This window comes from Citrus sinensis, chromosome 7 (genome assembly GCF_022201045.2).
Source record: "Citrus sinensis cultivar Valencia sweet orange chromosome 7, DVS_A1.0, whole genome shotgun sequence".
In the NCBI taxonomy this organism is placed as follows: domain Eukaryota; kingdom Viridiplantae; phylum Streptophyta; class Magnoliopsida; order Sapindales; family Rutaceae; genus Citrus; species Citrus sinensis.
In genome coordinates, this window is record NC_068562.1 from 25,344,059 (window position 1) to 25,360,489 (window position 16,431).

Consider the following 16,431-nt stretch of genomic DNA (forward strand, 5'->3'; position numbering starts at 1 on the left):
TTGATGGAGAATTATTGCAGCGAGAATTTTTCTTAGTCTTCTCGGCACTTGTAAATCCTTGAATTATCAAACGAAAAGCAGAAACATTCAAGTTGAGAGAAATCCTTTCTCTCTTTGACTTAATACATTGACTTTACATTAAAACAAACATCGTCCGGTTGTTGAGAAAAATTTACGTTAAACCGTCCAACTCAATTTTGACAGATGCGAGAGAGGATGGAACTGTCCAATTAGGGTATGTTTAAAATTGAAGTTGAAAAGTTACAGCACTAAACTTTTTAGTAAATACTAATTGTTATATCTTAGAAACTAAGTTAATTTGATTTTATTATTCTATGATTAAAAAATTTATTATATTTTTACTAATATTGTCAAAATTATTATTTTAAAATTATATTTACTACACACTTTATAATTTTTTTTCGACAAGGGCTATAGCTTAAAAACTACATCACCTCAATACCAATCAGTATCTAAATTTAAATTTCAAGTGGCAGTACCGGCATCATTATCTCTTATGCTTGTCAAATTTAAATTTGAAGATTAGAAAATAAAAAATATCTCACCATGTCTATATAATGATATTGTGGGATTGTTTCACCTAAGTTTTTATTCACATGACCTCCTTTAATATATGCGGGCTCCGTGGAAATTAAATTAAAAGCTGGAAAGATGAGCATATACTAAAGTAGTTAACAGATTGATATCATGTTTTTGTAAATATATTCTGTCGAAGGTGACTGTAGCTTATGATTCATTTTATGCCGGCTTGATGCGTTTTAGCAGAAGAAAAAAATAAAATGGCTAATGATATAAGTAATTGGCAGTTTAATGTTCTTGCACTAATATTACTCAAAGAAAGTCATAAGAAATCAAATTATTTGAATCCGAAATTCCGAATTAATATTTGAGTTTAAAAAATGAGTATCAGAACAAGAGCGATCATGTCGTAATTGACTCATTGAGTAATGACAAAGGTGTTTTAAATAATTTTTTAAAATATTAGGAATAATTGAGTCAATTTTACAAGCTTCTTAGCAAACTTGTGAAAACAAATTTAATTGTTAAAAATTAATCCAAAAAAATGAGCACCAAAAGAAAAAATTAAGATTGTCAACTTTATAGAAGAAAGAGTCAATTTTACCGCCAAAACACGTACTTATCAGCCCGATAGCGCCATGGCCTTGCATTTGGCTTCTTAATCATGCGTTTATAATGTAGCAAGCTCCCAAGCTTGGCGGCGTGAGCAGAGCAATACCGTCCAAACCGTACCATGTAACCAGAGATTTTTACAGAGCCTATCTATCTAATGTAAAAGTCTGAAACTTCGAGAATCCATACAAATATATATATAGTTGATATTCTACCAGGTGCAGTTCGTAATTGAAAATTTCAAGATCATATTGAAAATTCAAGGATTTTCTCCGACTTTACTACAAATTAACCAATGCAGTGGCGAAGCTAGTATTGTTTTATGGGGTGGGCTATTAGATTTTTTTATTTTTTTATAAGTATTAATAAAGTTAAATTTATAAATTATACTTAACTTTAAAAATAAAAAAAATAAAAAACTTACCCGGGCTGCAGCCCGGGTTAGCCCACTCTTACCTTCCCTGAACCAATACATCATGAGATAAATTCAGGGAATGAACTACTACGTGTACTCCTTACAAATGCAAATGACCAAAAGATTTTTGAAATTGTAGAGAGATGATACTGAGGGATAACATACGATCTTGAGAACACATGTGATCCCATTTTAGGTGGCAAAGGAGCCTTGATTATTTGAGCAGATACGATTTGCAATCCTACGATGGGTTCTCGGCTCATGACAAGAGTAACTGAATTTGCCCAAACTGACATGTGTAATATGTAACACCTCAAATCTAACACATGCGGAGCACGTAAAGAATGAGATTACTCACAAATCATAATCTTCACTCATAAGTTTCAAACGGAAATACCTCCAATTCTTATTCAAATAAATCCACAAATTCAAACATCTAATACTAAATAATCTCTCCCGAGGACATAAAAATAATAACAAAAGTCTCAAACTCCAAATTACACGTTCATAATAGAAATAACTAAATAGAAACACGAGTCTATTTCTCCTCTTATTTAAATGGCAAACGGAAACGGAAAATTACTAACTCCAAAGCTAAGCGCACCTCTCAAAAGAAACTTAATCTGCAAAAAGTAATGACGAGGGATGAGCCGTCAACTCGGTAAGTAAAACCATTCCTAACACACTAGGCCTATTGATACCAAAAATATTGCAAGCCTTCTTTTAATTAAAACATATATCATAATCCATAATTTTCATAAAACGATATATCACGATAACATATATAAATTCTTAATAATTCAGAATATTCAAAAGCATATTTACTTACGAAGCAAATCATATACTACGTATACAGAAAAAAAAAAAAAAAAGGTTAGCTCATGTCACATAGTGTCACCTATAGTCCCGGTGACCCGGCCAGAATATTACGATCAGAATCAAAATCAGAATCAGAATAACTATGAACAATGAGCCAAAACATTAGGAATCTCATACAATCATCAATAATTGAAATCAAACATGGGTACAAAACATTCGTATCCAATTCATAAAAGTTCATATCAATAATTTAGGCTTGCATAATATTTTAAAGATAAAATCATAAAAGATTGTCATGTCATAAAATAATTTACATATTAAAAAGCATTTATAAAATACTTTGTTAAAAAGAATTTAGGTTTGAAAACATTTATATAAAACTAATTTTGTTATCAAAATCAATTAATCCTTTAAGTAGTATAAAAACATTTATACTTATAATAATAATATCAAAATACTTATACATATCCAGTATACTAGGAATGAAATTACTTACCTCGACAAATGAATTTGAATTAACACACCTCTAAGCTTCTAAGAGTCTCAATCACCTTCAACACCTTAAACAAATATAAGATATGACAATTAATAACTTATTCTAAGAATCTGATTTTCTAATTCATACCCGTACATGTCTGATTCTCATAATTTAACTCTTAATCTAAGACTCAAAATGATATAATATTCTATGGGACTATTCTGGACATCCATGAGTACCCCATGTAAAACTTGCAAGAGGATCAGATATCAAAAACATTTTCAAAACTATTTATTTCTCAGCAAATTCGAAACTGTTTTCACATAATCTAAACCAAACAGAACGGGTTCTGTGATTTTTATAAAATAAAATACTAATAAGACAATTATGAAATTAAAACTAGGAATCCTAGACACATATATTAACCCACATATAAACTTTCAGAATTTTCCGAGTTCATTTGGTGGTACAAATAGTCTTGTGAATCCGATCACAATTCTGGAATCGCAGTTTTTCAGTGCAGTGGTTTCTATTTTTGAAAATACATATAAATTGAAAACGAAGTCAAATTTAATGAAATAAAATTTACTCAAGAAGCCCTACATGTCTAGTTTCCAAAGATAAAAATTTTATAAGAAAACTCGTTCAGAAAATATAGGTTTAAATTCGAGATGCTCACGCTGTCTAGAATTATCCTGTGCTTAATACGTCAATGATTGATTAACTAAACTCATAATAAAACAAAACCCTAAACAACACCTAAATACATTCTAAATCATGCATTATGATCTCTAACCATCTAGAATCGTGCCAATATAAACCCTAGATAGAGGGATTAGAAATCTGTTGATAATAGGGAGAATAACTTACCCGTCGCTTTGATTTTCTCCTAAACAAAGGTTTGAATCCTAAGATTTGGGTAGGAGCGTAAAGAGCAGCAAAGAAGAAGAATAAACGTCATGGACTTAGGGTTATGGAAGGGAAAATGTATGAATTTATAGGGAGTCTTAAGAAACCCTATTTAATTAGGAAAAATAACCCTTTTCCAAAATTATCTCATAAATAACCTCTATTTATAATTAGTATCCCTTTTTTAATAAGGGTTATAGGCCACCCATAATTCTCAATGAAAGCCCAATTTCCATAATTTAATATTATGGAAATTTGTGGCGTTACATAATCAAAGTCTCCTCAACCTCAAGATCGGACTCAATGTCTGTGTCTGAGGTTATACCATCCAAGTCTTCAACTGCATTGCATCCTTCAGGTTGATTTGGATCTACATTCAACACAACGCCCTCAACATTTTGGTCAGCTGGTCCAGAATCAAGTAAAATACTTCTAATCTACAGGGAAATCACTGAACTAACAAGACAAGCACGCACCGAAAAACAGGTAACTACCAATACCTGACCAGTAAAATGCATTCTGACCACAAAATGCAAAGAATGTATTATCTCCACATTTAATTTCTGCCTTGATTGAGCTGATATGTCCGACCAGCAAATTTCAGCAAAGCATGTACTTCATCAGAAACAATAGGGCAAGTATTGAATTCAATGCAGCAAGACTTGTGCAGGGTATTTTTGGGTTCAGGTTGACCCAAAATAAACAATTTTCAAGTGGCTTATTTACCACAAATTAAAATTTAGTAATGGAAGAGAAAATCAAACTCTGCTCAGAGGTTTCAACTTTCTATATATGCTTGAAAATATGCAGGGTACCACAGTATCATTCAGTGAAACAGACAATGCAAACTAGTATCGCCCACAATATGACAACAACAACACTGCCTAATGTACCATGTCTTCAATGGCCCTCAGTTGATCAATTTTAGCTTGACACCTTAACAAGAACTTTAGCTTGTGTAATGGCCCTGAGTTGATCAACCTTAGCTTGTGTAATGGCCCTGAGTTGATTAACTTTAGCATGTGTAATGGCCCTGGGTTGATCAGCTTTAGCTTGACACCTCAACAAAAATGGACTCAGGTAGTTCCATACAGTTGCCTTGCCCCCCAACAAGAAATAAGGAAGTTCATCACTATGAGTTAACTTAAAGTCAAAAGTTAAACATACTAAGCTATGGTGAGGTCCACAAGCATAGTTGCTCAAACATAATAAGAATAATGCAGAGATACATCATTTACTTCTATTTATTGTGGAAACAATAATGGCATACATATATGGACTAGATATCCACCAAGAAGTCCAAGCGGAACTAAATGACATGTGTCAATTTCATCACAGAAAAATATAAAAACCAGTGCACATTTCCCCATTTTTTCAATATGATCCAACTTTAGCTTGTGTAATGGCCCTGAGTTGAAGCCATACAAGAAATGCAAATTTCAGTTGATAATACATGGCAAACCTGAAATGATGCAACAAGATAAGGCACCAACATCAATTTGGCATAGATAATTATGCGTCGTGCGCATTTGCATCGGAAAAGATGTACACATTTATCTTTTCAAAAAATATATGATAAATAGTTGCTACATAAGCAAAAGGAAGAAATCACCAGTACCCAAAACTTTACCCAGTAAGAAACTTGTCTGCAAATACCTCAGCAATGCTAAAACTTCCATAAGCTGCAAGTAGTCAGTAGGACAAGTACTATGAAAAGTTCATCAAGCGCAAGCACCAATGCCAGATATATCTATATATGTCCTCAGATCATACTACCCTTATCTTTTATTAATTACAAAATTTATCAACATATAATAATTAATAAGAATTTCTGCACATTTGTTACTTCCTCATTGATGGCCATCATAAATAGGAGAGCAACATTTTTTCACCCAGGCAAGATCTCAGCATAACTATAACCATAAAGGTAATATTCAATTTCTTGGCAACTGATCAAAGCATCTAACAGGAAAACAATTGGGCTAAAAATAATGGATACAGAGGAAATTTGGGAAACTATGAAAACCTCATGTAACAAATTAAGCAAACTGACAAGCCTGACAAAAAAAATAATAATAAATTTTAAAAATTAAATGAATTCCAACCTGCCCAATACATGAGCCACTTGTGTTGCTCATCTTTATCTTTCCTCTCAATTGCCTTGAGTACACTGGTAAAGCAACACCCACAGAGGAGCTGCACAAACACCCAAAAATAAAAAACAAAAAAACAAAAATAAAAATAAGAATAAGAATAAAAAAGTACTCAAGATTATAAGAAAATAATCCAGTGAGCACTTGAACATGCAGACCGGACATTGCCATGGGATACTGCTACTCACCATAAGATGAGAACCATGTTCACCCACTAGATCATTACTCCAAAATTACATTGATATCTATGTAACACATTACAATACAATAATAGTCGATGCAAGGTTTAGCACACATGATTCACTGTTAATCAAAAAGCAACCAACCCAATTTCTATTAACTGAAAAAACAGACACACAAAAATACACACAAACATTTTTGTTAATAAGGAGTTAAAAGTAAGTGCATAAAAGCCATACCAAGCTGTTCGAAGTATAATGTTAGAACCAAGTGGGCAAAAGAGCAGCCGCAACCCGACCTGTGAATAAAAATGACAGAAAAAGCACATTTTTTACATTAGATTTTCAATAAAAAAAAAGCATTTATTTGAGTGATTTTTTGTTCTATTAAACGTAAAACTGACCTCCTTGGTTGAGCTGGATCTGGAGAGAGGCATTTCAATAATTTTTTGCAGATAATTTCTTTTTTATTAAAAAAAAAAATTATAAACCTGTGAAGTGTGAAGTGAAGATGACTGGCATTTGCACTTCAGTGAAGTGACTGCTTCGCAGATTTTTTCGCGGTCAGCAAGGAGTGTAGAAGGGTGCCGTTTTCCACAGAAATTTGGGAAATTTATGCTTGGTGGCCACCGGCTAAGGAGAAGAATTCGATGATTCGACGTCTGAGTTGGCGCCGGGAGTTGACAAACGGGCTTTTCTCTGGTTGGATCCAGGCTCAAATTCGTCGCCCAAAGGCATGGACCAGTCTCGTTGGATTAGGTTGTGGGCTTTATTATGGTTGATTCACAAAGCCCACTTCAATCAATTTTATATTTTATCATATAAATTCTAAAAATTCTTCAATTATTTTTTTTCACTTATTGAGCTATTGATGATATTCTGATCAATGGAACAATTTCTTTTTATCAATTTAAGAATTGAGGTACATAATATGTGTTAGCACCCTGCACTGCTCAACTCCAATTACTAAAGAAGAAAAATTTAATTTTAAGTTATTACCACTATAAAAAGTTAATGAGTATTTTGTAAATGTCAGTAATTGTCGAATTAAAATGGTTTGATATTAAATATCTTTGCAAGTCAATTCATAACCTACTTAAAAATAGTGCAATAAAGTTTAGAAATAATTTCTGATATTTTAGTTGCATCTATGTATCTTTATTATTGATGGCATGTTTGTCAACTACGGCACGGTCGAAGCCATGTAAAATTAAAGGAAACTCACAAGTCACGAGTCTAAAATCTCAATTTATGTACCCCAAAATGACCTTAATGAAGTTGTTATTTGGAACATATAAATACACATTTTTTTTAACTGATATTACAATTAAAAAACTATTGACCTATCAAGATTTTTTACCCTCACTAAACTGAAAAATATTTATTCAACTCACATTTTGTAATGGTGAAGACTTCCTCTACTCAATTTTTTTTTAATTGAAGAAAAAATTGAGTCCCCATTTGGCCAAATGACAAATAAACATTTTTCCAATACCAATAAATAATAAACCAACAAGACATACAACAGTAAAAATATATATACAATAATTTGAGATCAGGATTTTGGCGCCAATAAATTTGTTTCCCTCAGGGTCTTAACGACCAATTCAACATTAATTGTTAATTGTTAATTTTATTATTATTATTGTCAAAATGATAATTATTATTAGGGTAATTATCTACCATCTACCTGTTTTTTCACACTTTTTTAAAATAAATAATTCTTAATTTTTTGCTCAGATCCACTTGAAGTTATATTTTTTTTGCACATGTTCATTGCCGTCTTCAAACCGTTAAGAAAACTAACGGGATATTGCCCAAATTACATAGGTGAAACTACCATTATACCCTTATGACCTCAGCAAAATCTTAACGGTTTGAAGATGACAGTGGATATGTGCAAAAAAAAAATATAACTTCAAGTGGAACTCAACAAAAAAAATTAAGAATTGTTTATTTTTGAAAAAGTACGAAAAAAACAAGTGGACGGTAAATAATTGTCCTTGTTATTATTTATTGATATGGTGTGGGTGTGACACTCATCGCTATTAGTGAGCTAGGGCTAGTAAAAGTTGAGTGAAGTAACTGCTTGGTAGATTTTTGCATAGTGAGTGTTGAGGCAATGGTGTTGCTCACAATAGAAATTTAACAAGTTTATGCATGGTGTGGAGATGATACGGTGTCGTTGTGCCTTAAATGGCTCGCCAAGATGTGAGAAACTGAGCCGATCCAGGACCAAGATATGTTAAATAAAAAGAAAATTATCTATCGTCCACCCGTTTTTTCCAACTTTTTAAAAAATATACAATTTTTTTTTTCTCTTATTTTTTGCTGGAATCCACCTAAAGTTATATTTCTTTTTATTTTTTCCACTTCAGTTTGGAGACCGTTAAGAAAACTAACGGAATATTGTGTAAATGACTTTTTTACCCTCAAATGTAAAAGACAAATTATCCACCGACCACCTTTTTTTAGTATTTTTTCAAAAATACACAACTCTTTTTTTTTTTTTTGGCTGAACTCCACTTGAAGTTATATTGTTTTTCACCTTTCTACCATTGTGTCGTTGTGACATGATAATTTTATCTTTATGATGTCAGCAAAGTTCTAGCAGTGTTATAACAAGAGTGGACCAATAAAAAAAATGTTAACTTTAGGTGGAGCACTACAAAAAAAAGATTGTGTATTTTTTAAAAACGGTGAAAAAACGAGCGGACGGTGGATAATTTCCCTAGATAAAATCATTGTCTTGTCTCATTGGTTAGGCTTGTTGGCTTTTCTCTAGTCCCATAAAAGGATGGCCAAGAGTCACTACAAGTATTGGAGCTTGTTATGTTGGGATTGATATCGTATCTAATTTTATCTTTATTTTGTAAAAAAATCAAACACATGTATAATTTTTTGTACCCATTAATTAGACGGGTTGGGTCTGAATATAAAACACTAATGCCCGTATCCACTCACTAAAATTGTTTGACTATTGACTATTTATATCTTTTAATATTTCAAAAGTTAAAATTAACAACTAAAGCAAATAAACATTTGAGTAAAAAATTAAAACTCTAAAACGTAAACATTAGCAAAAATTAAAACTCTAAAATATAAAAATTAGCACTTAGCAGCTTAGTAATTGGAATGACCATCTAATATGATATTATCTTAGATATTTATGTTGCATAAATTAGTAAGTGTACTAGAAGGCACAAGTAATATAATATAGAGTAGAATATCGTCTCACATAGATTGTATATCTTATTAACTACTGAAATTATTCTAATCGTAATTTATTTGAACAATTGAGTAAACAAATTTAGATTAAAAAATAAAATAAAATAAAAAACCTAAAAATTAAATAAAAACGCAAGTAGTTATAAAATTTTCAGAATATTAAAACACTTGGACATCCGACTTCGTCATAACTAATCTAATTTAATCATCTATCTATATTATTAAAGATTATTATTCATGTTTATAGTTGAATAACCCTAATTCTTGTTATATTATTTCTCAAGCAATATCAAATATATTTCCATATAGTACTACACACTGTCTCTGTCTCCATCTATTCTCTGCAATCGGCTTCTCCAAAATTCTGCTCTCGGTTGGCGGCTGCTGCTTTTTTTTTTTTTTTTTTAATTTCTCTTACGCTGCTTCGGCTTTTCTGTATTCTCCTTTTTTTTTTCAATTAGTTGCCTTTATACATTAATAATGCTAGCCGCCCTTGTCAAATCCTAGGCCAATGAAGATTCTTGAAGCCCAAAATTGCCCATCACTTGAAGCCCACCAAATTCAATTTTAAGCTAAAGCTTGTGCCAAATTCTACTAATTCCCACGTGAATGCATGCATGATGGATAATTAAATTGCATGTTCCATGAGTTGTTTCAATTAAATTTATTTATTTTTTTATTCTTTCAAGCAAATTTTTTTCTTAAATATTTTGATTTAATTTCTCTTTTAGCTCTCTTTATTTAGATATTACTTGCATAAACAAAAACATAGAATTAAGACAATAATTAATATAATGAAATAAAAACTAAGAATAAAATTAAGTTAAAAAATATTAAACATATATAAAATATAAGTACATCAATTTACTTAGAGATTTTAATTGTTTAATGGATTAGACGTTTATTAGACTATCTATAATATTGTCCTAATCTAAAACAAATGACAATATAATAATGTTTAAATTTGGGTTAGTTGAAAGGAATGAATAATGGACAAGGAAATGCCAAAGCAGAGACTTTTATTTTCGATCCAAACATTTATTCATCTATAACACATTGATTAAAGTTGAACCTAATAATCATCAACTTATTTTTTAAAATTATTTTTAAATTAATGTACTATATGTTTATCTAGAGTTAAATAGTTAAGGTATCATTTTTCGCTTTGATAAACATATATAGATGTTAACAAATAAAATTTTTATCGGAGAATTCCTAACTATACCTATTCAAGCCCACAATGAATAAGTGTCAGTGACGGAAAAAGTCATCTGCCAAAACGAGCATGAGTATGGGTATTGACATCCCCACACAATAGCCGTAGAATAGCCAGCCCATTGCCATTTGCAAGTCCACCAAAGTTCAATTATTGGATGAACTTGAAGGACTCATTCATTGTGATATTAGAATGCAACATCGGAGCAGAGCTTATTTGAAACTCTTAAAAAACTCCATTTTGTATTTATAGCTCTTTCTTTAATGAAATTACAAAAAAGACATAAAAGTATAATAATGTTTTAATTAGATTTTACTATCATTTAGAATAAATTAATTAAAATTGTAAACATACTTTTTCATAATAAAAATAATTACCAGTTAATTTATTTCTTCATTGATTCCAAATTATTTTTATTTTTTCAATAAAAATTAATTGTGTCATGTATTAGGATTAAAAAAAATTCATGATTTGTAAAGACATTTTAATTTAATTAAATTCATATTTTTACTTTTATGTAATTTCCAATACAATAGAATTTTGATTGCAAAAAATGGGTTGTTAGAAGGATATTGAAGGCTTATGAAAAGCATTACTTCAAATGTAATAAATATTGTTGGTGAGATTAGGACTCCTCTTTTTAACATTTTGGATGTATTTGTTTGGTACAGAAAATATTTTACTTCCTAAACGTTGTGGAGATTTAGGAATGGTATGCTGACAAATTCAGTATTTTCTAAAAATAGAAAAAGCGACAGTCACATTTTGGATAAAAACAAAAATCTTGCTCGAGAGAAAAATCAACTAATTCAATTAAAGTTCTTTATTTGGGCCAATTCTCGATTAGAAGATTTAATGTGTTTGTTAATTACTGCCACAAGTAAAAGAGACTAATTAGTTGAAAATGTGGTGAAATTAGACAAGTAAATTATTATTTTACTCCTTTTTGGCATTTTTTATTTTAAGCATGGTGACTAGTTAATGGAAGATTGTGAGTCTCCAAAAGAGTGCGGGAAAGAAGAATTGTTCATCAGTGAGACGATGAAAATTATTCATCTTGTTGACATAATCAATGAAATGATCACTTAATCAATTTGATTTTAGTGCAAAGATTTTGGTCCATTTGAAATCATCTATATTGCAAGACGATAATATTTCTCAAGTGGGTTTCTTTATTGATTATGCTTAAATTCCTTAGTGCTGAGAAATGAGAATAGCCAACTTCCCATAATTATGGAATCCTAGGTAACCTCAGATAAGTAGCTTCAAATTGTTCAAAGTTCAAACCATGCTACTTTTAACCTAGTTGCCGTGTTAAGAAAGAGACTAAAAACTGAAAAAGTTAAAACATAGGTGTTTTTTTTCAATTATTAGACTTAATATCGTTTTGATCAATAGACTCACATTTGAAATCTTCCTGAAGTAACTCGGAATTGCATAATGTTCTTGGTACCAAAGAAGAAACTTCTATATTCGGAACTACTTCTGAAGATTCTGTTCCCAGGAAATATCAAGATCAATCTTCAAAAGCGACTCTGAAAGAGAAGTGCTCATCATTTGGTGAGGAGAAGCCACTAATTTGTTAATAGTAATATGTCCATCGAATCAAGTTACATGTCAAACAATATCAATGAAGAATCCATAATATTATGAGATTGACACTTCCCACTTCAAGTTTCGTATATGGTTGACATTTCCCACTTTAAGTTTCGTATATGGTTCAAATAAATAAATAAAAGCAACTAAAGGAATCAATAAATAAATCGACGGATATAAGATAGTTTCACAATTAAAATTCTCAACTTTTCAACTCCTGATTTCTTAGAAGTGATATTCTAGATTTTGGCTGGATAAACATTAATCCGCGTTGATGTACTAGAAGTCCAAGAAATTTTCCAACTAACATACCAAAGGCACACTTCTTGGGATTCATTTTCAGATTATACTTGAGGCATCGACCAAATTCTTTCTTTAAAGTTAACCAGTGGGCATCCCTCGTATAAGATCTAACCACAAGATCATAGTCTTCTACCTTCTTTCCCATCATATAATGGAACACTGCTATCATGACCCTTTGGTATGTGGCTTCTGCATTTTTAAGACCAAAAGGCATTACAGTGTAGTGAAAATTACCTACCGGTGTATGAAAAGCAGTCTTTTCTGCATTGTTTGGCACGATCTTGATCTGGTTGTATCCACTGAATCCATCCATAAATGAAGGCAGTCTATGACCGGAAGTTAAATCTATGTGCATGTCTATGTTGGGCAGAGGAAACTCGTCTTTTGGGCAGGCTTTATTTAAGTCTCAGAAATCCATATAGATTCTAATCTATTTGTTTTTCTTCTTCACACGTACAATATTTTCCAACTATGTAAGATGCTTGATTGGCTTAACGAATTCGACAGTTTCCCTATCTCCTCTTTTATCTTGTCTGAATGGAAATTCCTTTTCACTTGTTTTATTGGCTTACAATTTGAGTCTACATTGAGCGCATGACAGACCATAGATGTGTCCAAACCTGGCATGTTCCATGCAAGTATATTGTGATACTCTTTTAGTAATTAGACCAACTCCTTCTTCTCATTCTCAGTCAGATTTGAGCTAATTGAGATACATTTTATATGTTTTATTCATCGTTGAGATTCACTTCTTCTAACTCCTCGTTGATAGCTGTGGAACCGCCTTACATGCATTTGGGTGCAAATGATACTTTTTCTTCGACTGTTTTTAATTGGAATTCTCCTTCTGCTCCTAGGTCAGTATTTGCACACAAAGATGGTAGGCTATTTATGTTGGACCTTTTCTTAGAAAAGAACTAGGTCCCATACACCGTCATAAATGGTACACCACTTTCCCATTAGGTAGAACTTACTTCCCACAAACTAAAGTAACTTGAGTTTTTGTTTTTAGTTGTCGGAATGAGCACTTTTTAAGAAATCCAGCTTGCGTTTTGTTTCGATAAGCTTTTGTGATTAGTTTTTTGGCTTTTTGCGTGTTTTTCAAAAGCTTCAGCCGTTGCAGCATGGCAGCAATCGTTCCTTCTCCTTCAGTGGATAATACGTAGAATCGAGCCTCTACCATATGACTTTCTTCATAATGGAATGGGGTAAGATTGGCAGCAATGCGGATTGGTTTCATTCCGATTCTTCGTTTCACACACTAATGACATGTAGAGAGTAACATCTTGTGTTTATTTGAGTAGGGCCTTGTTTGAGGAATTAAATAGAGCGACCATGATCTCCTCCAAGTGAAAGTGAGCAAATGGTTGAGCAGACTACCTCGACTAGGTGCTATGAGCTTGAGCAGACCACCTCGACCATTCGCTATGAGCTTGAGGAGATCACCTTGACCATGTGCCATGAGCTTGAAGAGAGCACCTCGACCAGGTGCTATGAGCTTGAGCAGATCACCTCGACCAGGTGGTATGAGCTTGAGCAGATGACCTCGATTAGGTGGTATGAGCTTGAGCAGATCACCTTGACCAGGTGATGACCAGGAATCAAGACTCAGTTAAAATAAACCACCACAAAGCTCCTCCAAAAAATCAGGGCACAAATTTGATCAATTAATGGTTATTGTCACGATCTAAGGTCATGGGTGTGGGGTGTTTATAAAAACCCCGAGAAAACTACGCCATGTGGAGGGCTCTTTTTCTCTTGATCTCACGGAGAAATCCTTTCGGGATACTCTACTTTACTTTTCTGTAAATTATTCAAAAAACTTTTGGTTTTAAAGCAATGTTTATTAAGCCATATGAGAAACGGCATATTTGGTTTTTCCTGTAAACCACATAACTGACTTGAGCGTTGGAGGGTTTACGCCGGAAAAACTTCCGGCACCTCTGACCATTCTCTGTAATTTCAGGTACTTATTGATTGTCAGCTTGAAGATTATATGCTCATGAATGTTCTGCTCATAGTCAGAGAATATTCTTGGAGATCAACCAGCAGCTTCCCACCAAACAAATTTAATACTGATGCAGAGATCCGAAATTGAGTCACTAACCAACTGGTTCGGATTTCGGCATCAACAGGCCTTCCAAAAAAAGAAAAGGTGATATGAAGTTTCAACATCCATCACATGAAACACAGTTAAAGGTCGAAGAGGATCGACTTTCAAATCCAATTGAATACATCCTTCTATAGATTCAGACAGATTTCCAAATTCAAAAATAGTAACATTTGGGCCAGAAATGTTTTTTTGGTAGGTATTTTGGCCACTTCCAACACCGTTCTAGAAATAATATTGATGGAGGAACCTATATCCACTAAAGCTCTGCTGACCGAAACTCCATTGATCTCAACTTCTAGAAATAATGGTCGTCCGTAATTAGGATTTATTACCTCAATATCTTTATCAGAAAAGATGACTGCTTTGGTAGATTTGAGATAAGCTCGATTGACTTCTGTTTCCGCAGCATAGCACTCTGGTCCGTATCGTAGAAACCCCTATTAATGCTTTGATAGCTACTACACATGCCTCCAGACCATGTCCAACTTGGGGTTATGTTGGAGAGCACGTACTGTAAGATCATTATCAGGTAGGATTTCATGTTCAGCCTTCTGCTTCTCGATAATAACATTTGTCATTGAATCATCATTATTTGTAATAGACTCAGCAATAATCATCGTAGCTACTCGATCACCATAGTGAGGTAGTAGGTTCATATCTATATCTTGTTCCCTCCCTTGAAGTTGTAATCATCCATGTGCAATTTTTCCCTTGATTAGTCTGAAGATATGGCGACAATGCGCTATAAGATGACTAAATTTTTTATGTAAACGACAAAGCTTTGGATTTTTATGTTTTGCTTCACTCAACGGTCTTGTTTGTTTGAATAGCTTCAGTATTCTATCCATGATTAGCGATCCACAATAGCTTCAAATTCTTCTTCCATGTAAGGCAACTTGGAACATGTCAGAGCCTCCTTTCTTGGCATTCTTTTCTTATGGCTGGAAACGTCTTTCCGCTATGGCAGCTTGAGGAGCCTGCCACCTTTTTAAAGTAGGTATTGCTCTCGTGGATAGAACAATTCTGCTAGCCTTTTCTAGCAGCAAACTAAAAGTTAAAATGCCGTGATTCTTCAAGAACACTCGCTGGTTATTCACCATATTATCAATGCATATATGGACTAACTCTTCCTTTGATTTGGACTGATAACAATCCAGAGCCAAGTTTCTGAAACGCTTGAAATAGTCTACTAAACCCTCCTTAGGTCCTTGAAGAGCTGCATTCAAGTCTTCCATAGTTATCTGGTCTTCAGTTTGGAAATACCTCTGGCAAAATTTAGAAGCCATTTCACTCTAAGAGCGAATCGAACCAACTTTCAAATTGATGGACCAAGTATAAGCATGACCACTGAGAGATTTGGAATATTCTCGCAATCGAAGCTTTGGGTCAATAGCATATTGGCCAAGAGTGTCAATGTAATGGCTGATATGTTCTCTGGGGTTGCCCTTCCACACCTCGAACAAGATAAATTGTGAACAGCGGTAGCTTTCGAGATAAGGCTTATGCTTGATCTCTTCTAGACATGGGGGTAGAAGAGAATATTTCATATCTTGCGCATTCTGATTTTGGTGTTGTAGGAGAGTCATTACCTCTGCTAAGGTAACATGTGTATCTGACCCCACTTGAGTCCAAAACTGAGGCGTTCTGTTGAATTCTAGAGAAGCATTCACAGTTGGTCACATGAATGGCTCTCTTGGAGGAATAGCTATTTGTCCATGGTGAGGAACAGACTCAAATTCTAGAAAGACAACCAACTTCATTTGGAATTTCACCATGGAAGTTGTTGTTTATCAGATTGATAAACCTGAGAAAAGTGAGATTCCCAATATAAGGAGATAAGAAACTTCCTAATTTATGCTTTGGTTTCTCA

General features: G+C 33.0%; 1 protein-coding gene across 13 annotated transcripts; it reads right to left on the reverse strand.

Annotated features, from left to right (window-relative positions):
• Positions 1–1,944: 1,944 nt before the first annotated feature.
• LOC102617006 (HVA22-like protein k) lies at positions 1,945–6,791 on the reverse strand. 13 transcript variants are annotated; one of them, XR_003065552.2, is made up of 8 exons: positions 6,510–6,791; positions 6,346–6,404; positions 5,879–5,969; positions 5,404–5,455; positions 4,250–4,350; positions 4,061–4,143; positions 2,883–2,946; positions 1,945–2,190 (listed from the first exon to the last, which is right to left on the reverse strand). XR_003065552.2 is itself a non-coding variant. In XM_025099018.2 (7 exons), the coding sequence occupies exons 1-6, from the start codon at positions 6,540–6,542 to the stop codon at positions 2,902–2,904; spliced, it is 363 nt and encodes a 120-aa protein (XP_024954786.1). In that variant the 5' UTR covers positions 6,543–6,790; the 3' UTR covers positions 1,945–2,190; positions 2,883–2,901. The 13 variants fall into 13 exon arrangements, 8 of the variants coding, with proteins under 8 accessions (XP_024954786.1, XP_015389328.1, XP_015389427.1 ...); XR_003065551.2 differs by having other exon boundaries at positions 5,392–5,455; XR_003065553.2 differs by having other exon boundaries at positions 4,274–4,350; positions 6,510–6,790.
• Between the last annotated feature and the right edge of the window lie 9,640 nt (positions 6,792–16,431).

Coding starts and splice junctions, on each gene's coding strand:
- LOC102617006 (XM_052431588.1), bottom strand. CDS start 6,542: ATGCCTCTCTCCAGATCCAGCTCAACCAAGGAG. Junction 5,970..6,345: donor ATTATACTTCGAACAGCTTG/GTATGGCTTTTA, acceptor GTGTTTGTGCAG/CTCCTCTGTGGGTGTTGCTT. Junction 5,456..5,878: donor GTGGCTCATGTATTGGGCAG/GTTGGAATTCAT, acceptor GACTACTTGCAG/CTTATGGAAGTTTTAGCATT.